General features: G+C 46.6%; 1 protein-coding gene across 1 annotated transcript in view; it reads right to left on the bottom strand.

Moving 5' to 3' along the window:
* The window catches only part of wwtr1 (WW domain containing transcription regulator 1), a 176021-nt gene extending 158316 nt beyond the window's left edge, over positions 1–17705 (bottom strand). Inside the window, exon 1 of the mRNA XM_078203999.1 lies at positions 16746–17705. Coding sequence (XP_078060125.1) covers positions 16746–17155 — 410 coding nt within the window. The 5' untranslated portion in view covers positions 17156–17705. The remainder of the gene's footprint in view (positions 1–16745) is intronic.
* Between the last annotated feature and the right edge of the window lie 1277 nt (positions 17706–18982).

Here is an 18982-nt window from a genome sequence, read left to right as displayed (position 1 = left end):
ATAATGTATTCAAACCTAGGGATAAACAAACTAACTCCTTACTCCAGAACTTAACCCCGCCCCGCCGTGCTCCCTCCTTCCCGCTGGGATATAATTGCAGAGCACTGACAACCCTTTGATCCTTTCACTCGGGTTCCCTTTCTGACAGAGGTGAATATTAACAGATTATTGCACTGTTAGAGCCATCGCAGTCAAGTCCAATCCCATCCACCTACACTCCCAGTAAGGTCATCGACAGTAGTCAGCAGCAGGGCTGCTCACCGAGTTTCCTCCACTCACTAGCCCAGAAGACACGAAATTAAGGCAGTGACTATCTGAATATCAGCTCACCCAATACAAACAGGGATCAAAAATGCAGAAAATAGGAGCAGGAATAGACCATTCAGCCTTTCGAGCCTACCCCGCCATTCATTACGATCATGGGCGATCATCCAACTCAATATAGCCTGATCCTGCCTTCCCCTCCTATCCTTTGATCCCTCTAACCCCACCAGCTGTAGCTAATTCCTTCTTGAAAACATACTGGCTGGAATTCTCCCAACAAAATTCTAAGTGTCAAATTCACGTGAAAACTGGAGTGATTCACGCTGTTTTTTTTTCAGTGGGAGCTCAGAGAAGAATCTCCCACACTCTGTGCACTGCAGGGGTCACCGGCGTGTATATCATTATAAAGCTGTGGTCTTTTCCCACCCGAGAGGCCGGCTGCATAGCGCTGAGTGGGCCACTGCGCATGCGCCGATCTGTCAGCGGCGTCAGACGGGACCGGAAAATACCCCCTGCCCCCGGTTTGTTACAAAATCAGTTACAGTTTTCCATGTTATCTTTTCAATGACAAGCACTTGAGTCCCATCCCTCCAAAAGGTGCCAATCAATCAATTTAAGAAATATACATAACACATATATACATACATCCGTATTGCTAGCATAACACTGACCCAACTGGCCCTATATTCCCCCCACACCACACCCTGTACTATAACAATCTGTGGAAAAGGACAGGAAATCCACTGAGTCTAACAACACTCAGTTCACAATAACTTCATTGCAGTGTTAATGTAAGCCTACCTGCGACACTAATAAATATACTTTAAACTTTAAAAAACCGTTAAACTTTCTGGCAAGACTCTGCTGAAGATCAAAGTGTGAAGAATATGGACATTTTTTAGAAAGTTGGTGGGTAAATCATAGAATCCCTACAGTACAGAAGGAGGCCATTTGGCCCATCAAGTCTGTACCAACCACAATCCCACCCAGGCCCTATCCCCGCAACCCCATGCATTTACCCTGCTAATCTCCCTGACACTAGGGTCAATTTAGCATGGCCAATCAACCTAACCCGCACGTCTTTGAGAACAAAGAACAATACAGCACAGGAACAGGCCCTTCGGCCCTCCAAGCCCGCGCCGCTCCCTGGTCCAAACTAGACCATTCTTTTGTATCCCTCCATTCCCACTCCGTTTATGTGGCTATCTAGATAAGTCTTAAACATTCCCAGTGTGTCCGCCTCCACCACCTTGCCCGGCAGCGCATTCCAGGCTCCCACCACCCGCTGTGTAAAATACGTCCTTCTGATATCCGTGTTAAACCTCCCCCCCCTCACCTTGAACCTATGACCCCCTCGTGAATGTCACCACCGATCTGGGAAAACACTTCCCACCGTTCACCCTATTTATGCCTTTCATAATTTTATACACCTCGATTAGGTCACCCCTCATCCTCCGTCTTTCCAGCGAGAACAACCCCAGTTTACCCAATCTCTCCTCATAACTAAGCCCTTCCATACCAGGCAACATCCTGGTAAACCTCCTCTGCACTCTCTCTAAAGCCTCCACGTCCTTCCGGTAGTGGGGCGACCAGAACTGGGCGCAGTATTCCAAATGCGGCCGAACCAACGTTCTATACAACTTTGGACTGTGGGACGAAACCAGAGCACCCGGAGGAAACCCAAACAGACACGGGGAGAACGTACAGACTCCACACAGACAGTGGCCTGAGGTTGGAATTGAACCTGGGACCCTGGTGCTGGGAGGCAGCAGTGCTAACCACCGTGCCACTGTGCCACCCACAATGCCAACATCACAATACTAACAATTCTGTTCTGTATAAATGCTATTAAAACTTCTGGACAACGATTTAGAAACAGAAAGCCAATTTGGACAGCACAGTTTCTGTCTTGTGATGTCTGACCTTCCTTCATCGAGAACTTCCAACAAATTCTTGTTTACAGAGTCACACCTGATTGGCAAGTAGGATGGAAGTCTTTCTATAAATACAAACTTATTTATAACGCAGGGCTATATGATAACAATAGCCCTGATAAGTTTGGACTATTCTTCACAATTCTTTTTTAAACCAAGCTGATGAGACAAATGCTGACAGATTAACCGGCGACAGACTGGTCACTGATGCATGCCTGTGATAGGTGGGGATGCGAATGAATGCCGAAAGCCAATGGTTGACCCTCATATCTGTCAATGACACAATAGAACCCACATTGCACGTGTGTAATCCATCTACCGCCCATCCCTTATTTTGGCTCATTCCCTATAAACAATATTCTTGCGAAATAAGTGTCTAATCATCACGGAGACAGGTAACGTCAGAGAAGCGAAAGCAGGCAGCTTTTTTTTTAATGGAGAGGATATGGGGTTGGAAACTCAGCTTGGGGTCAAGTCAGGAGCCAAAGTGGCAAACAGTTTAGTTCAACCTGAGGCAGTGGTCGGGGAGGTGGGCTGGATATGTCGCTTACGGCGGAGGTCGAAGCCTCGCGTCTGCGTGGGTTTCCTCCGGGTGCTGCGGTTTCCTCCCACAGTCCAAAGATGTGCGGGTTAGGTTGATTGGCCATGCTAAAATTGCTGAGATGTGTAGGTTAGAGGGATTAGTGGGTAAATATGTAGGGATATGGGGGTAGGGCCTGGGTGGTATTGTGGTCGGTGCAGACTCGATGGGCCGAATGGCCTCTTTCTGTACTGTAGGGTTTCTATGATTCTTTCAATGATTCAATGGCTTTTCCAATATTTAAATGGACGCAATTATGACTGATCCAATTTGAAAACGGGTTGATAGATTTTTATCCAGCAAGGGCACTAATGTATAGGGAACCAATGCAAGTAAATAGAGTTAAGATGCTGATCGGTCAGTGGATGGTGGAGCAGACTCGAGGGGGTATACGGCCTACTCTTGTCCCAATGCTCCTATCCAAGCCTGGATGTTGGTCAGACAGTTTAAACATGAGGGGTCTCCCATTCCAGACTAAGATAAGGGCTGGAGCTTTCCAGCTCTTCACACCGACGGGGTCTTCTAGTCCCGGCAGCTTGGGGTGGAGTCAATGGGAAATCCCATTGGACCAGAAGATCCCACCACCTGCCAAAGGCATGCCACCTCCGCCCCCACCCGTGAGATAGACATCCCGGGGGAGGCCAGAGAATCCCGCCCAAGAACTTTTTTTCTCTCAGGGAGTCACTTGTCTCTGGAATTCTCATCCCCGGAGGGCAGGGGTGGCTGGGTCCTTGGATATGTTGAACGCTGAGTTAGATTTTTGACCGGCAAGGGAGTCAAGGGTTCCAGGGAGTAGATGGGAAAGTGGTGTTGAGGCCGCAATCAGATCTTCTATGGTTTTATCACATGACGGGACTGCATTGAAGAGCCTATTCTTGCTCCTAATTCTTGTGTGTTCAGTCTAACAGCATTGAGGCAAGTGAGGGGTCTAAATGACATGCTGGAGAAGCAGAACTGCAGGAGATTGGCATACAAAAAAAGGGCAGCATGCGACAGTTGGGCCGAAGGGCCTGTTTCCATGCTGTAAACCTCTATGACTGTATGACTCTATGACATGCGGAAATTGGCCGATGGACTGAATTTTACACTGGGATTGGAGTCCTCACACCCCCGTCCCCCCATCAAATGTCGAGGGCTAGCCTACTTGCACTAGTCGAGCTCACCACACAGCCACTGAATGGCTGCTGAGCCTTTAACTGGCTTGAGGCAAAACCTCCACCTCCTTCAAATCAGAAGTTGTGTCTCCCAAAGCTGCCCATCAATGAAATGGCTGGCAGCTTCCTGTCTCAGCAGCGCCTTCAGGAATGGTGGCCACTGCTAGAACTACAACAGCCTCCCAGAAAGCCATTCAGCGATGGAGCCCGCACTGTGAGGTGACTCTGGATTCTCACCAGGGCAGGCCCTGGTGAGGGGGTTGAGGGGCTGGGGACTGGCAGAGGTAATCGATTCACAGGGGGGTGGGGGCAGGGGGGGGGTGAAATCAAGGTTAGAGTTCGCATTCCAAAGGGCTTTCAATGTAGCTCGTCCATCAGGCCAACAGCTCTTGCTGGGCAGTGTGGAGAACTGGCGTGGACCTCTGGCACTGAGGGAAAAGTCACAGCAGCAACAAGGAGGTCCCTAAGTGACCAATTGGCCCATGGGTGGACAGGCAGCCAGATGTTTCCTCGACCATGGGCAAAATGACCACTGGGGCAGAGACAGGCAGATAGATGTTGGGCATGGGACTGCTGACATTGCTCCCAATTTTGCATCCCCCCTCCCCCTCGCTTGCCATCCATCCCTTGGGGAAGCCTAAAAATCTCAGACTTTGTCTTACGATGAACGGGCAGCACACAGGTGAGGAAGAGGAGAGGGCTATGGTGGATCTTTGGAGATCTTTGGTGTAGGAAGGGACGCCGTTACCAGATTATTTTGGTTAAATTCATTCAGCAAAAGCAGAGCTAAGCAAGGTACCCAGACCACAGAAGGACGTTATAGTCAACCGTGTCAAAGCTGCAGAGAGCTCAAGGAAGACAAAGCGGGAAAATGAAGCATTGCCATGGTTACAAAGGATGTGTTATTTTACAACTTTGATAAGAACCCTTCCAGTGCTATAGCAAGGGTAGAAACTTGAAAGACGGGATTCAAGCATGAAGTTGAAGGAAGCTTGGTATGGTTTCAGATGCAGCAAGCAGAGGCACTATAGAATTCCTGCAGTGCAGAAAGAGACCATTTGGCCCATCAAGTCTGCACTGACTCTCCAACAGAGCATCTTACCCAGGCCCTATCCTCACATATTCACCCCACTAATCTCCCTAACCTACACATCTTGCGACACTAAGTGGCAATTTTACTGTAGCCAATTCACCCAACGTGCACATCTTTGGACATCAATAGTTGAGGGTTTTAGGAGTGGGAGCTGGTGGTAGTTTTGAGAAGGAGAGGGACGGTGCATAAGAAAAGAAAACAGTTTCCAGCACCAGCTGACACAGAGACCAGGGAGGAAGGTTGGAAGGTGAGCAGTTTAGTGGCAATGAGGGGCTTGGGAGGAGGAGGTAAATCTCATGGACAAGGAAGAGCTTGGAGAAAAGCTATAGAAAGTTGAAGGATCGAGGTTGGGGCAGATGCGGATGCTGGTGCGATGTGTGGCTTGGTGGGGAGCAACAGTGCCAGCTGAACAGGGTACCTAATATTAGTGCAAAGAAATCTATGTGCTCATCATACTTGTTGTTGGAGGCAAGAACAAAGAACAATACAGCACAGGAACAGGCCCTTCGGCCCTCCAAGCCTGCACCGATCATGTGTTCCTAACTAGACCATCCGTTTGTATCCCTTTATTCCCAGTCTGTTCATGTGGCTATCTAGATAAGTCTTAAATGATCCTAGCGTGTCTGCCTCAATCACCTTGCTTGGTAGTGCATTCCAGGCCCCCACCACCCTCTGTGTAAAATACATCCCCGCATATCTGTATTGAACCTTGCCCCCCCTTACCTTGAACTTGTGACCCTTTGTGTTTGTCATTTCTGACCTGGGAAAAAGCTTCCAACTGTTCACCCTATCTATGCCCTTCATAATTTTATAAACTTCTATTAGGTCGCCCCTCAACCTCTGTCTTTCCAGGGAGAGCAACCCTAGTTTACTCAATCTCTCCTCATCGCTAATACCCTCCATACCAGGCAACATCCTGGTAAATCTTTTCTGCACTCTCTCCAAAGCCTCCACATCCTTCTGGTAGTGTGGCGACCAGAACTGGACGCAGTATTCCAACGTTCTAACTGCAACATCATATGCCAACTTTTATAATCTATGCCCTGTCCAATAAAGGCAAGCATGCCATATGCCTTCTTCACCACCTTTTCCACCTGTGCTGCCAGCTTTAAGGATCTGTACACCCAGATCCCTCTGTGTGTCTATACTCCTGATGGTTCCACCATTTATTGTATAGCTCCCCCCTGCATTAGATCTACTGGATGAAGGATGGAAGGAGCAGGGGAATAGCCCTAAGTTAAAGAAAATTACCCTTAATTTAGTCAAATATTCTTCTCTTATAGACAGTAAAAAGAGTGCCAAGCCTGAATTTCTTTCACAAGTGTTCAAGAACTGAATCTGTGTTAAGTCATGTGGCTGATTACCGTATCACATTTATTGCCTCAGCCCTAATACAAGAGTTGAAATTGGTGCTGATTCACTTTATGATCACAGTGTGGGGGTCGGGTATTCATGTTGCACTGTAACCAAGTCGTCACCATCAAAGATTATCAAGCTATCAACAATTTTCACTGGGAGGCAATCTGTTGTAGGAACCAGCTTTTCTTAACTCTGTCGAGTTTCATAATGTGGAGATGCCGGCGTTGGACTGGGGTGGGCACAGTAAGAAATCACAACACCAGGTTAAAGTCCAACAGGTTTATTTGGTAGCACAAACTTTTGGAGTGTCACTCCTTCTTCAGGTGAGTGAATTTCATAAGGATATGGACAGCGGAATGGAAGGGCACTGGCTTCCAGATCATTATCTGGTCTGACACAATGGGTCAAATTTCATCCCCTGCCTCATGCTGAGTTAATTGGCTGGGGAGGGAGGGGGGCATTTAATCGGGCAGGAGATTAGCGGGCGAGGGCCCTGCCACCTTCCCGCTATTGTCCGGATTAGGTCCATGGTGGGAAGGCCCGCAGACAGCCAACACTTGAGTCCCTGAAGTGGGTAATTAATATCCACTTGAGGGCTACATCCTGCTGCCCGCCGCTAGTACCCACCCAGCAGTGGTTGGGGTACTTGTCCGGCTTGAAGCCCGAAAAGTAAACCCTGTCAGGGCTGCTTACAGGTTTCCAGGAGATCCTCATTCAAAGGCATTCAGCGCTTGATCGAACGACCCTGCATCAGAAGGAGGAGTCGACTGAGAGCCACCCTCTGCCCCCAGTGGCACTGTTGAACAATGCAGAGCGGCCGGTAAGCAGGTTTCCATCCTCAGGATCCTTATTCCCAGGGAGGACCCGCCGCTGGCCTGTCAAGTGCTTGACCGACACTTAACTTGGCAGGACTTCCTGATAAGAAGTGATGCTGGGCTCTCACCAGCTCTGGCCAAGATCCTCATTGCCTCCATAAGACCACAAGACATAGGAGCAGAATTAGGCCACTCGGCCCATCGAGTCTGCTCCACCATTCAATCATGGCTGATATTTTTCTCACCCCCATTCTCCTGCCTTTTCCCTATAACCCCTGACCCCCTTATTAATCAGGAACCTATCTATCTCTGTCTTAAAGACACTCAATGACCTGGCCTCCACAGCCTTCTGCGGCAAAGAGATCCACAGATTCACCACTCTCTGGCTGAAGAAATTCCTCCTCATCTCTGTTTTAAAGGATCGTCCCTTTAGCCTGAGGTTGTGCCCTATGGTTCTAGTTCTTCCTACTAGTGGAAACATCCTCTCCACATTCACTCTATCCAGGCCTCGCAGTATCCTGTAAGTTTCAATAAGATCCCCCCTCATCCTTCTAAACTCCAACGAGTACAGACCCAGAGTCCCCAACCATTCCTCATACGACAAGCTCTTCATTCCAGGGATCATTCTTGTGAACCTCCTCTGGACCCTTTCCAAGGCCAACACATCCTTCCTTAGATATGGGGCCCAAAACTGCTCACAATACTCCAAATGGGGTCTGACCAGAGCCCTATACAACCTCAGAAGTACATCCCTGCTCTTGTATTCTAGCCCTCTCACCATGAATGCCTCCACTGAATACCACCCACCGCTTTAGCTAAAAATAACCTCTCATGCTCTTATCTCATTATTGTCGATGTTTAGTGTTCTTTCTCTTCACTAAAATAAAATAACTTTTTTTGGGATACTGTTATTTTTAAATAGACCATGAACTATATAATGCAAAAGGAAAGCATATAAAATATTGCTGGCTGAAGGTTTCAGGCAGTAATTCTATCTGAGGACTCTGTTGACATTCGAGATCTGCTCTCACGGTTTAGGATATCATGCGAATTCTTTACTGAATTACCCACTTTGTAACTCACTGGCGTCCAACAATCATCCAATAGAAATCTATACAAATAGAACTAAGGACTGCTTTGAAAATATACCAGCGTCCTAATTTCCCTGATTCCTGGTGTACTGGGTTGCAGAAAACTTCACGAGAAGATAAGGACCACTCCATCGTATTCCTTCAATTCAATGTCACCCGCTACTAGAAACTGCTACAGTTCTGAACTTTCATACAATCCTTACAGGGCAGATGAGGCCATTCAGCCCATCAAGTCTGCACTGACTCTCTGACAGTGTATCTTACCCAAGCCCACTCCTGCCCTATCCCTGTAACACCACACATTTACCCCACTAATCCACCTAACCTACAGATTATGAGGCACTAAGGGGCAATTTAGCATGGCCAATGGACCTAACCAACATTGCAAATACAATAGTGACCTTTAAGGGGCGTCTTGACAAATACATAAATAGGATGGGAATAGAGGGATATAGTCCCTGGAAGGGTAGGGGGTTTAGTTCCTTCGGGCAGCATGGTCGGTGCAGGCTTGGAGGGCTGAAATGCCTGTTCCTGTGCTGTAATTTGCTTGGTTCTTTGTCTTCCAGACTGTGGGAGGAAACCGGAGCATTTGGAGGAAATCCCACGCAGACATGGAGAGAACATGCAGACTCTACACAATCAACTGAGACCAGAATTGAACCCGGATCCCCAGCACTAAGAGGCAGCAGTGCTAGCCACTGTGCCACCGTGCTGCCCCTTACAACATTAACTCAAAAGCCAGGCTGTTGCGGGCAGGAAAGATGAAGACAGAAACATGTCTGTAGTGCAGGCAGTGATCTGTTTTGGCATGAGTACTATCATTGGTATTATAATAATGGGGAGAGGAACTGCTCCTGGGCATGAAGTCATTAGCAGCCAAAAGAAGAGGCTGATTATCACCGAGAGAGAAAATAAAAGTACCATCTGACGTACAGCATGTGCAACTATCTGACCTTGGTACAAACTTGAGGGACTAAATCGTCGACTGTTCCTGTGTTCGCCTCACTGATATTTTGAGCAAAGCTGCCCTGCACTTGATAAAAATGTGAGTTGTTATTGCTTTGAGGAGTTAGCAGTCTGGATCAATTTTAATCAGCAAAGCAAGTTGCTGCTTTCACCCGTTTAGGTCAATGGAATCAATGGAAGCAAGGAAACATCAGGGTTTACAAGAACCAGAACGATGAATGGGCCTGCTGTATTTTTACAATGGTACTCTCTGACAACTATCAATGCAATGTTATATAAAAGCTTCTGATTCTCCTATGTGGCGGAAAATATCCTAGTATCCTGACAGTGCAGAAGGAGGCCATTCGGCCCATCGAGTCTGCACCCACCACAATCCCATCCAGGCCCTATTCCCGTAACCCCACATATTTACCCTGCTAATCCCCCTGACACTAGGGTCAATTTATCATGGCCAGTCAACCTAACCTGCACATCTTTGGACTGTGGGAGGAAGGTGGAGCACCCGGAGGAAACCCACGGGGGGAATGTACAAACTCCGCACAGACAGTGACCCAAGCCGGGAATCGAACCCAGGTCCCTGGCGCTGTGAAGCAGCAGTGCTAACCACTGTGCCACCCCTGAGATGAGCTCAGTTTGACCACTGTGCAAGTCGTGAAATAGTCACAGAGACAACTGGCAAACTCGTACATCTAAACACAAGCAACAGGAGCAGGAGTAGCCCACATGGCCCATTGAGCCTGCTCCACCATTCAATATGATCATGACTAATCTTTGGTTTCAACTCCACTTTCCCACCTGTTCCTCATATCCTCTGATTCCCGATGAGACCAAAAATCTGTCCATCTCAGCCTTAAATATTCCATGGAGTCTCTACAACCCTCTGGGATAGAGAATTCCAAAGATTCACAACCCTCTGAGTGAAGAAATTTCTCCTCATCCCAGTCCTAAATGCTCCTTATCCTGAAACTGTGCCCCTTGCTCTAGATTCCCTAGCCAGGGCAAACAACCTCTCCGCATCTGCCAAACCCCTTCATAATCGTGGATGTTTCTGGAGATCTCATCTCATTCTTCTAAACTCCAGAGAATATCGACCCTAATTACTCAGACTCTCATCGTAGAACAACACCCTCATCCCACTGGCTAAGCTAGTGAACCTTTGCTGTACTGCCTTCAGTATAAGTATCTGCATCTTCAGTTCTCTGGACGTGGAGAAGATGTTTCCATTAGTAGGCGAGACGAGGATCCGAGTGCACAGCCTCAGAGTAAAGGGACAACCCTTTAGAACCGAGATGAGGTGGAATTCCTTCAGCCAGAGAATGGCGAATCTATGGACTTCATTGCCACAGAAGACAGTGGAGGCCAGTTCATTGAGTATATTCAAGACAGAGATAGGTTCTTGACTGGTAAGGCAATCAATGGTTACGGGGAAAAGGCGGAAGAATGGGGTTGAGAAACTTATCAGCCATAATTGAATGGCGGAGCAGACTTAATGGGTCGAATGGCCTAATTCTGCTTATGGTCTTATGGCCTCTGCCTAAAGACAGATTACTTAAACACAGCAAAGTGCCATGATTTGCTAAGGTGAGGAAAGAAGCCCAAGTCCACCTCAGACAGAACAGAGATTGCTGGCGTTAATCTGATCCACACCCGAGCCCATCCAGACAACTGAGCCAACCGCCCACTCCAATTGCAAGTATACCCTTCCTTAAATATGGAACCTAATCTGAACATTCCAATGTGGTGTCACTAAAGACTTGCTCAGTTGTAGCAAGACTTCCTTGTTCTTGTCCTCTAATCCCCTTGCAATTGAGGTTAACATGCCGTTTTTCTTCCTAACTGCTTGCTGTACCTGTGTGCAAACTATCTGCATTCTTTGTCTGAATTTGCCCAAATCCCTCTGAACATCCACATTAAAAAGTTTCACACCTTTTAAAAAAAATATTCTGCTTTTCTATTCTTAAAACTAAAGTGAATAATTTCACACTTCCCCATATTATAGTCCGTTTGTCACCTTGCTGCCCACTCACTTAATCTGTCTGTATCTGTTTGCAGGCTCTTGGTGTCCTCCTCACAACTTGCATTCCCACCCAGCTTTGTATCAGCAGCAATTTTCCAAGCTTTAAGCTTTGTGTTGAAGGCACTTCACCCATCTGCTGCATTGTTACTCGAGCAATGGAAACAAAAATTACAAATAGTCCACATCCCTGATTATAACAGTCACTCTTAACTGTGTTTCTTATTTTACTTCCCAGCTGTTTACTTCCAAGCCCAAGGTTTGAACTGTTAGCAAACTAACTTACTGCAGCAATTACATTTCGGACAATGTAAAACAACTTTTCCCTGGAGCGTAGGAGGCTTAAGGGTGATCTTATAGAGTCTATATAATAATGAGGGGCATAGATCAGCTAGATAGTCAACATCTTTTCCCAAAGGTAGGGGAGTCTAAAATTAGAGGGCACAGGTTTAAGGTGAGAGGGGAGAGGTACAAAAGGGTCCAGAGGGGCAGTTTTTTCACTCAGCGGCTGGTGAATGTCTGGAACAAGCTGCCAGAGGCAGTAGTAGAGGCGGGTACAATTTTGTCTTTTAAAAAGCATTTAGACAGTTACATGGGTAAGATGGGTATAGAGGGATTTGGATCAAATGCAGGCAATTGGGACTAGCTTAGTGGTAAAAACTGGGCGGCATGGGCAAGTTGGGCCGAAGGGCCTGTTTCCATGCTATAAACCTCTATGACTCCAACTGTTGCTGGTTTTCTCGTCCTTAGTTACTTAACTGATGCGCATAACTTCGAAGAGACTTCCATGACTTAACTTGGTCGTCTTGTGTTTGAAAATGTTGTGATTCAACTGCAAACAAACACAACAAAAATGTACAAAACCTGCCAAAAAAATAACCCTAATCTGAAGTCATGTCGTACTCTTATTACCTTGTATGGGTTGTCATGTTCCAGACTTGTAGCTGCATCTTTCCCCCTCCACTCCCAGCCTCAGCTCAGTCCTCCAGCCAGCAAGTGTACAATAAAGACCCAGAATTTGCTGGCAAATTAACTGAGAGTCTAGGGCATAAAAACCAGTCCTTTGACCAGCAAGGACATGATAGCCAAGTTGATACCGTCTGCTCTGACTCTCGCACATTAAGCGTTCCCCTCCAGGGTGACTGGATGTCAGGCAGTAGCTGATATTTCACTCTTTCCCCATGGTCATTCCAACAATCCCTTCTCCCACTTTCCACCCCATCCTTGTCCCCTGCTCCCCATGGACATGGGGGCCCTGTTGTAGCATCCCTACTATCATTCCAGCTGAGGGTATCCAATTCACCAGACCACGCACTAAATTGAGGGACTTCTCGAATCGTATCACTCATTTACTATGATTATCAGATCAAGCTGTTTTCTTTTGGTTCATCCACAGATAGGTAATCTGTTAATGATTTAAAACACTGTTGGGTCACACAGCACAGACTTGCATTGACAAAAGTGTCAACTGTGTCTCAGTGGGTAGCACTCACACCTTTTGAGTGAGAAGACAGTGGGTTCAGGCCCCGTTCTAGAGACATGAGCATAAAATCAAGGCTGAATGGACCTCGCTCATATTAAGTTGATCTTTCTTGAGACCCTCGCTATGACTGTAACACTACATTCTGCACTCTCTCCTTTCCTTCTCTATGAACAGCATGCTTTGGCTGTATAGTGTGCAAGAAACTATACTTTTCACTGTGTATAATAAAATGTGAAAATAATAAATCAAATCAAATAGATGTTCCCGTGCAGTGCTGAGGGAGTGCTCCACACTTTCGGATAAGATGTTAAAATGAGATGGGCCTGAAAGATTGTGTGACGCTACTTGGGGCTCAGACTGTGGTCCACGGCCGATATGCGTCCTTCCGTCAATGTCGACTGACGGAGGATCTGGTCATTATCACATTGCTGTTGATTGGACTTTGCTGCATGCAAATTGGCTGCTACGCCCTCTATATCGCAATAGTGACACTTCAAAAGTACTTCATTGGTTGTAAAGCACTTTGAGGTCAGTCAAGGTACGAAGACAACTTATTTTTCTTCCAACAAAACGACAGGCAAGCTGGTTGTCAAAGAACTGGAAACATTTTTAAGACTGTATGTGCGGTGCTGCTCAAGCTTCAGGATATTGACTATCCGACCAAATGGCAAATACTGTGCATGGGACAGCATGGCGACACAGTGGTTAGAACTGCTGCCTCACAGTGCCAGGGTCTCGGGTTCGATTCCCGGCTTGGGTCACTGTCTGTACGGAGTCTGCAAGTTCTCTCTGCGTGGGTTTCTTCCGGGTGCTCTAGTTTTCCCTCACAGTCCGAAAGACGTGCTGGTCAGATGCACTGGCCATGCTAAATTCTCCCTCAGTGTACCCGAACAAGCGCCGGAGTGTGGCGACTAGGGGATTTTCACAGTAACTTCATTGCAGTGTTAACGTAAGACTACTTGTCACACTAATAAATAAATGTTTGAACTTTAATGCCAAAGGAACTACAGTGCACCAATATCAACAGTCATTGAGTGGGAGGTTGTAAATTGCAACCTTGACAGAAATATTATGTAGCTCGTGTGGTGTTATGGCACAAAAGATAAATGGACCTAAGTTGTACTCTGGTAAAGAATCGGAGGAGTGGGCAGGGGTTGTGGTGGGTGATGACTTGCCTGCTTCAAAAATGATTCCAAAGTAAATTTGGCAATAAAGTATACATTTCCTTCTATTCCTGACGGATAATTGCAAAGAGAACAAAAAACATCTCAGCGGTCATTCCATCCAATAAAAGACTGTCAACAATATACAAAAAGGAGCAGAATTCAGGGTATAAGCGAGGTCAAATACAAGGCACAACAAAATCCTGCTCCCAAATGTACAGCAAGAACATTTAAACAAAAACACGACCCAAGGATCCTAAAAAAAAGGAATGATGGGGGTGGGTAACGTTTTGTGTGTTTATGGGGATTGGAACATTATCCGTCTTCCTTCAAGTTTTAATTCAGCACAAACTGTCTGGATGAGAATCAGCTCTGACGAAGGGTCATCCAGACTCGAAACGTTGGCTCTATTCTCTCTCCACGGATGCTGTCAGACCTGCTGAGATTTTCCAGCATTTTCTGTTTTTGTTTCAGATTCGTGGGTGGCACGGTAGCACAGTGGTTAGCACTGCTGCCTTACAGCGCTAAGAACCCTGTGTTCGATTCCTGCCTTGGGTCACTGTCTGTGTGGAGTTTGCACATTCTCCCTATGTCTGCGTGGGTTTCCTCCGGGTGCTCCGGTTTCCTCCCACAGTCCGAAAGACGTGCTGGTTAGGTGCATTGACCCGAACAGGCGCCGGAGGGTGGCGACTGGGGGAATTTCACAGTAACTTCATTGCAGCGTTAATGTAAGCCTTACTTGTGACTAATAAATAAAAACTTTAAAGATTCCAGCATCTGCAGTGTTTTGCTTTTATGTTATATGGATGAGAATCTCCCTGTATGGGACTCAGAGAAATGAGTTGAACCAAGTTCCTTATGGATTGTCAGTGAGTCTGGAGAACACATTGGCACTAGGTTCAGAGTCGCACTCGAGAGAGGTAAGGTTGGCGTTGAGGGTGCTGGAGATGTTAAGCGATCAGAGGTTAGACAGTGTCGGGTGCAGTGTACATAAAGCAGACTCTGTCTCTTGGTATTTTTTTGCAGCACACTTGAATAAAGGAGACCTAATCAGAACACTTGCTGCTCAAGATGTCACATTTCCAAGTACCAACATGCCTCACCTTGGCAAGCCCAAAATGTCATTCAAGTATTTTTTTTAAATAAATGAGGCAACTGGGCAGCAGCAATCTGTACAAAGCTTCCATGTCGATCACCCCTCCCCTTCACTTCATTCCACCAATCCCAATCAGAGCCCTCGGTACACCACTGTCTGCCAGCCTCTGTTACACTTCATCCTGCCAACCATAACCCTTCTGCTCAATCTCATTCTCTCACACTACTGATAGACAAAATACTTTGCAGCTACAATCTTCACAAAGGTCACCTGTTTTTACAGTTAGACAGAACTATTAATTACCTGTTAACAAAGGAAGTTTTTCAAGACTACCCTGATATCGTTGCTACAAAAGAAGTTTACAAACTTTCACTCCCCCCCCCCCCCCCCAAGACCCTTTCGCTACCCCCACTGTACACCTTGTCAAAACTGAGTCGCTGAGGGTCTAGGTCCCGACATATAAACAAACACTTTAAACTGGGGGGGGAGGGGATCAAACATGACGGATAAATTTTCATTTCTAGTCAAAATAATTATAACTAGGGCACAGAAGGAATTATAGCACAGAAGAAGACCATTCGGCCCATCCTACCCATGCCCGCCAACAAAGAGCTAATTCTAATTCTAGTCTAATTCCACCTTCCAGCTCTGGTCCATAGCCCTAGTTACTGACACCTTCTGGCATGTTTGCACAGGGCCACAAAGAGGTTAGAAACATTTGAGTTACATTTAGACACAAGAGTTTTGCTGTTGTTTTAAGAACACCATGTTAGACGTGCTGATTAGGTGCATTGGCCATGCCAAATTGCCCCTTAGTATAATGGGGCAACACAGTGGCACAGTGGTTAGGGACCCGGGTTCCAATCCCGGTTTGGGTGACTGTCTGTGTGGAGTTTGCACGTTCTCCCCGCGTCTGCGTGGGTTTCCTCCAGGTGCTCCAGTTTCCTCCCACAGTCTAAAGATGTGCGGGTTATGTGGATTGGCCATGCTAAATTGACCCTTAGTATCAGGGGGACTAGCTACTGTAAATGCATGGGATTATGGGGATAGGGCTTGAGTGGTCGGTACAGATTCGACGGGCCAAATGGCCTCCTTCTGCACTGTAGGATTCTAAAAATTCTCCTTCAGTGTACCCAAACAGGCGCCGGAGCGTGGCAATGAGGGGATTTCCGCAGTAACTTCATTGCAGTGTCAATGTAAGCGACACAAATAAATAAACTTTAAACTACGAGAAAGTGGACTTTGACTGTAACACTTCATTCTGCACTCTCTCCTTTCCTTCTCTATGAACGGTATGCTTTGTCTGTATAGCGCGCACGAAACAATACTTTTCACTGTATGCTAATACATGTGACAATAAATCAAATCAAATGTTAAGCTGATCTTTCTCTACACCCTAGCTGTCGAGAATGTAACACAGCATTCTGCACCCTCTCCTTTCCTTCTCTATGAACGGTATGCTTTGTCTGTATAGCACGCAAGAAACAATACTTTTCACTGTATATGTGACAATAATTAATCAAATCAAATATTAAGTTGATCTTTCTCTGCACCCTAGCTGCGACTGTAGCACTACATTCTGCACCCTCTCCTTTCCTTCTCTATGAACGGTATGCTTTGTCTGATAGCATGCAAGAAACAATACTTTTCACTATATATGTGACAACAATAAATCAAATCAAGTTCAGGTTGAAATCAAAAGTTTGAACGCATACAAAAGTTGGTCTACTCACTTTAAGAAGTACCGCTGGCCCGACGGGGTCTTGGCCATTTCCCAGCCGGGGGGCAGTGGGACATCGTCTATGTTGTCGAAGGACTGCTGCCGGAGGTGCCCGTACGGCTGGGGGTTGGGGTTGGCACTGACGGGCAGCGAGGCTGGGGACGAGTGCGATCGGATGTGCTGCACCTGGAACTGGGGCAAGTTACTGCTGGAGTCCGTGCTCGACTGGCGTGAGTGGGATCCCGAGTCGGGCTGCTTGAAGAAAGATTCGGGCAGTTTCCTCATCCGCATGGGCACCTGGTGCGGGACGGTGCCCGGCTTGGGGTTCATCACCGCGTTGAATAGAGCCTCCAGGTCGGTCTCCGAGTCTCCCAAGACGCGGACGATGGTCTGTCCCGGTGGTGGAATAGGATTGGGATCCATCTCAGACTGTTACTGATACAAATGTAGATTATATAGACAGAGGGCAAATAAATAGAAAGTTTTGAAAACTTTTTTAACAAACTTTTTTTTAATCCCTTCCCCGGCCCCCAGTTCCAGTTTTCAAAAGTGCGGATGTAAAATAATCAGGATTTTCATCCTCCTCTTGACTCCAGGCAAATAAAAAAAAGTTGGAGAAACTCAAGTTTCCAAGGAGTGTTCAATCAGTCAGCGTCGGTTCTGCTGGCAAGTTTCCCTCTGTTTAATTATTCATGAGTTTACCAGTCTGGGTTACTTGACCTGAGCAAATCAGAACTGCCAAACTTACTATGGAAAACAAGCCTTTGTCAATTTCCTCTCGCACATACACACACGGAAATGTGTGCAAACACAACTTCGGCACAAGCAACTTTCCAACAACTTTTTCTCCCAGGCAGAAAACTTTGTGTGTGTGTCTGTGTGTAGATGTTGGGCTGGAGGGGGTTTTACTTTTCTAAGCACAACCCACCCAGAGAGAGAGAAAAGAAGTTCTCAGTGTGGCTCTGACTGTTTCGCTGACGCGGGGAAATGAGTTTGCGAAACTTTTTTTTTGCAAAAAGATTAGACAAGAAAAAAAGGGAGACTCACTCCCTCTCTCCCTCCCGGCTCCCGGGCACACTGAAGGAATGTTTGGGGTCTCAAGTAGTTAAGGGACACTTGGATCTCCCCCTGTGTGTGTTTTATTCCCCCCTCCCCCTTTTGTTTTTGAGTTGGGTGACCTTAAGAACATGAAATCACTTTGCCTTTCTGTTATTGCCATATATGGAATCAGAGGAATTTTAATCCCCGCCTCCCTCCCCCACTCTATTTTCTTCTGTCACTCTATCTGTCTTGGTGCTCATTCTGCCTCATTGACTCGCCTCCCGTTTAATTTTCCTCTCCCCTTTTCCTCCTCCCTTCGTGCTTTACCCCCTTTTTTCGTACCCTGCCTCTTTGCCTTCTCTCCCCCTCTTTCCTCATCCTGCCTTTTTCATTGTGTCATTTCAGAGTGCAGTTACACTGCCCACTTTCGCATGCCAAGCACTGACAGTAGGCATGACAATAAAGTTTAAAAGTGGCAGTGTAATTCCTGAGACTATCGAATGCCCTGCTGTGCCAGGGTCACCCCCATACCAGTCTGTACCCGGTATTAACTGCAACTCTGTTCATACTAGAGGTGGATCAATTCCTACCAATTGATCTTGTACCTGACCATCAGCTTTAGTTTAGTTTATTTATTAGTGTCACAAGTAGGCTTACATTCACACTGCAATGAAGTTACTGTGAAAATTCCCTTGCCGCCATACTCCGACGCCTGTTCGAGCACGCTGAGGGAGAATTTAGCATCGGGTGGAGAGGGTGGTTTTGACTAAGTTATAAAATCTAAACCTAATATTAAAATGTGCTTTTTTTGTTTTAGAAGAATAAATGTTTTTTTGTCTATTCTGTCGCCTAAAGTTTATTCATCAGTATCCCAAGTAGGCTTACATTAATACCGCAACGAAGTTACTGTGAAAATCCCCTAATCGCCACTCTGCAGCACCTGTTCGGGTACACTGAGGGAGAATTTATCATGGTCAATGCACATCTTTCAGACTGGGAGGAAACCCACAGAGACATGGGGAGAATGTGCACAGACAGTTGCCCAAGCCAGGAATCGAACCCAGGTCCCTGGCGCTGTGAGGCAGCAGTGCTAACCACTGTGCCACCGTGCTGATATAAGATGAAAGGCATTTAGGCATCGGGGTTGCTCACAGTAACTTCATTGCAGTGTTAATGCAATGTTAATGTAAGCCTACTTGTGACACTAAT

Source organism: Mustelus asterias, chromosome 3 (genome assembly GCF_964213995.1).
Source record: "Mustelus asterias chromosome 3, sMusAst1.hap1.1, whole genome shotgun sequence".
Taxonomy (NCBI): domain Eukaryota; kingdom Metazoa; phylum Chordata; class Chondrichthyes; order Carcharhiniformes; family Triakidae; genus Mustelus; species Mustelus asterias.
Note: the sequence above shows the minus strand (reverse complement) of the source record. Positions and strands in the feature narration are given on the sequence as shown.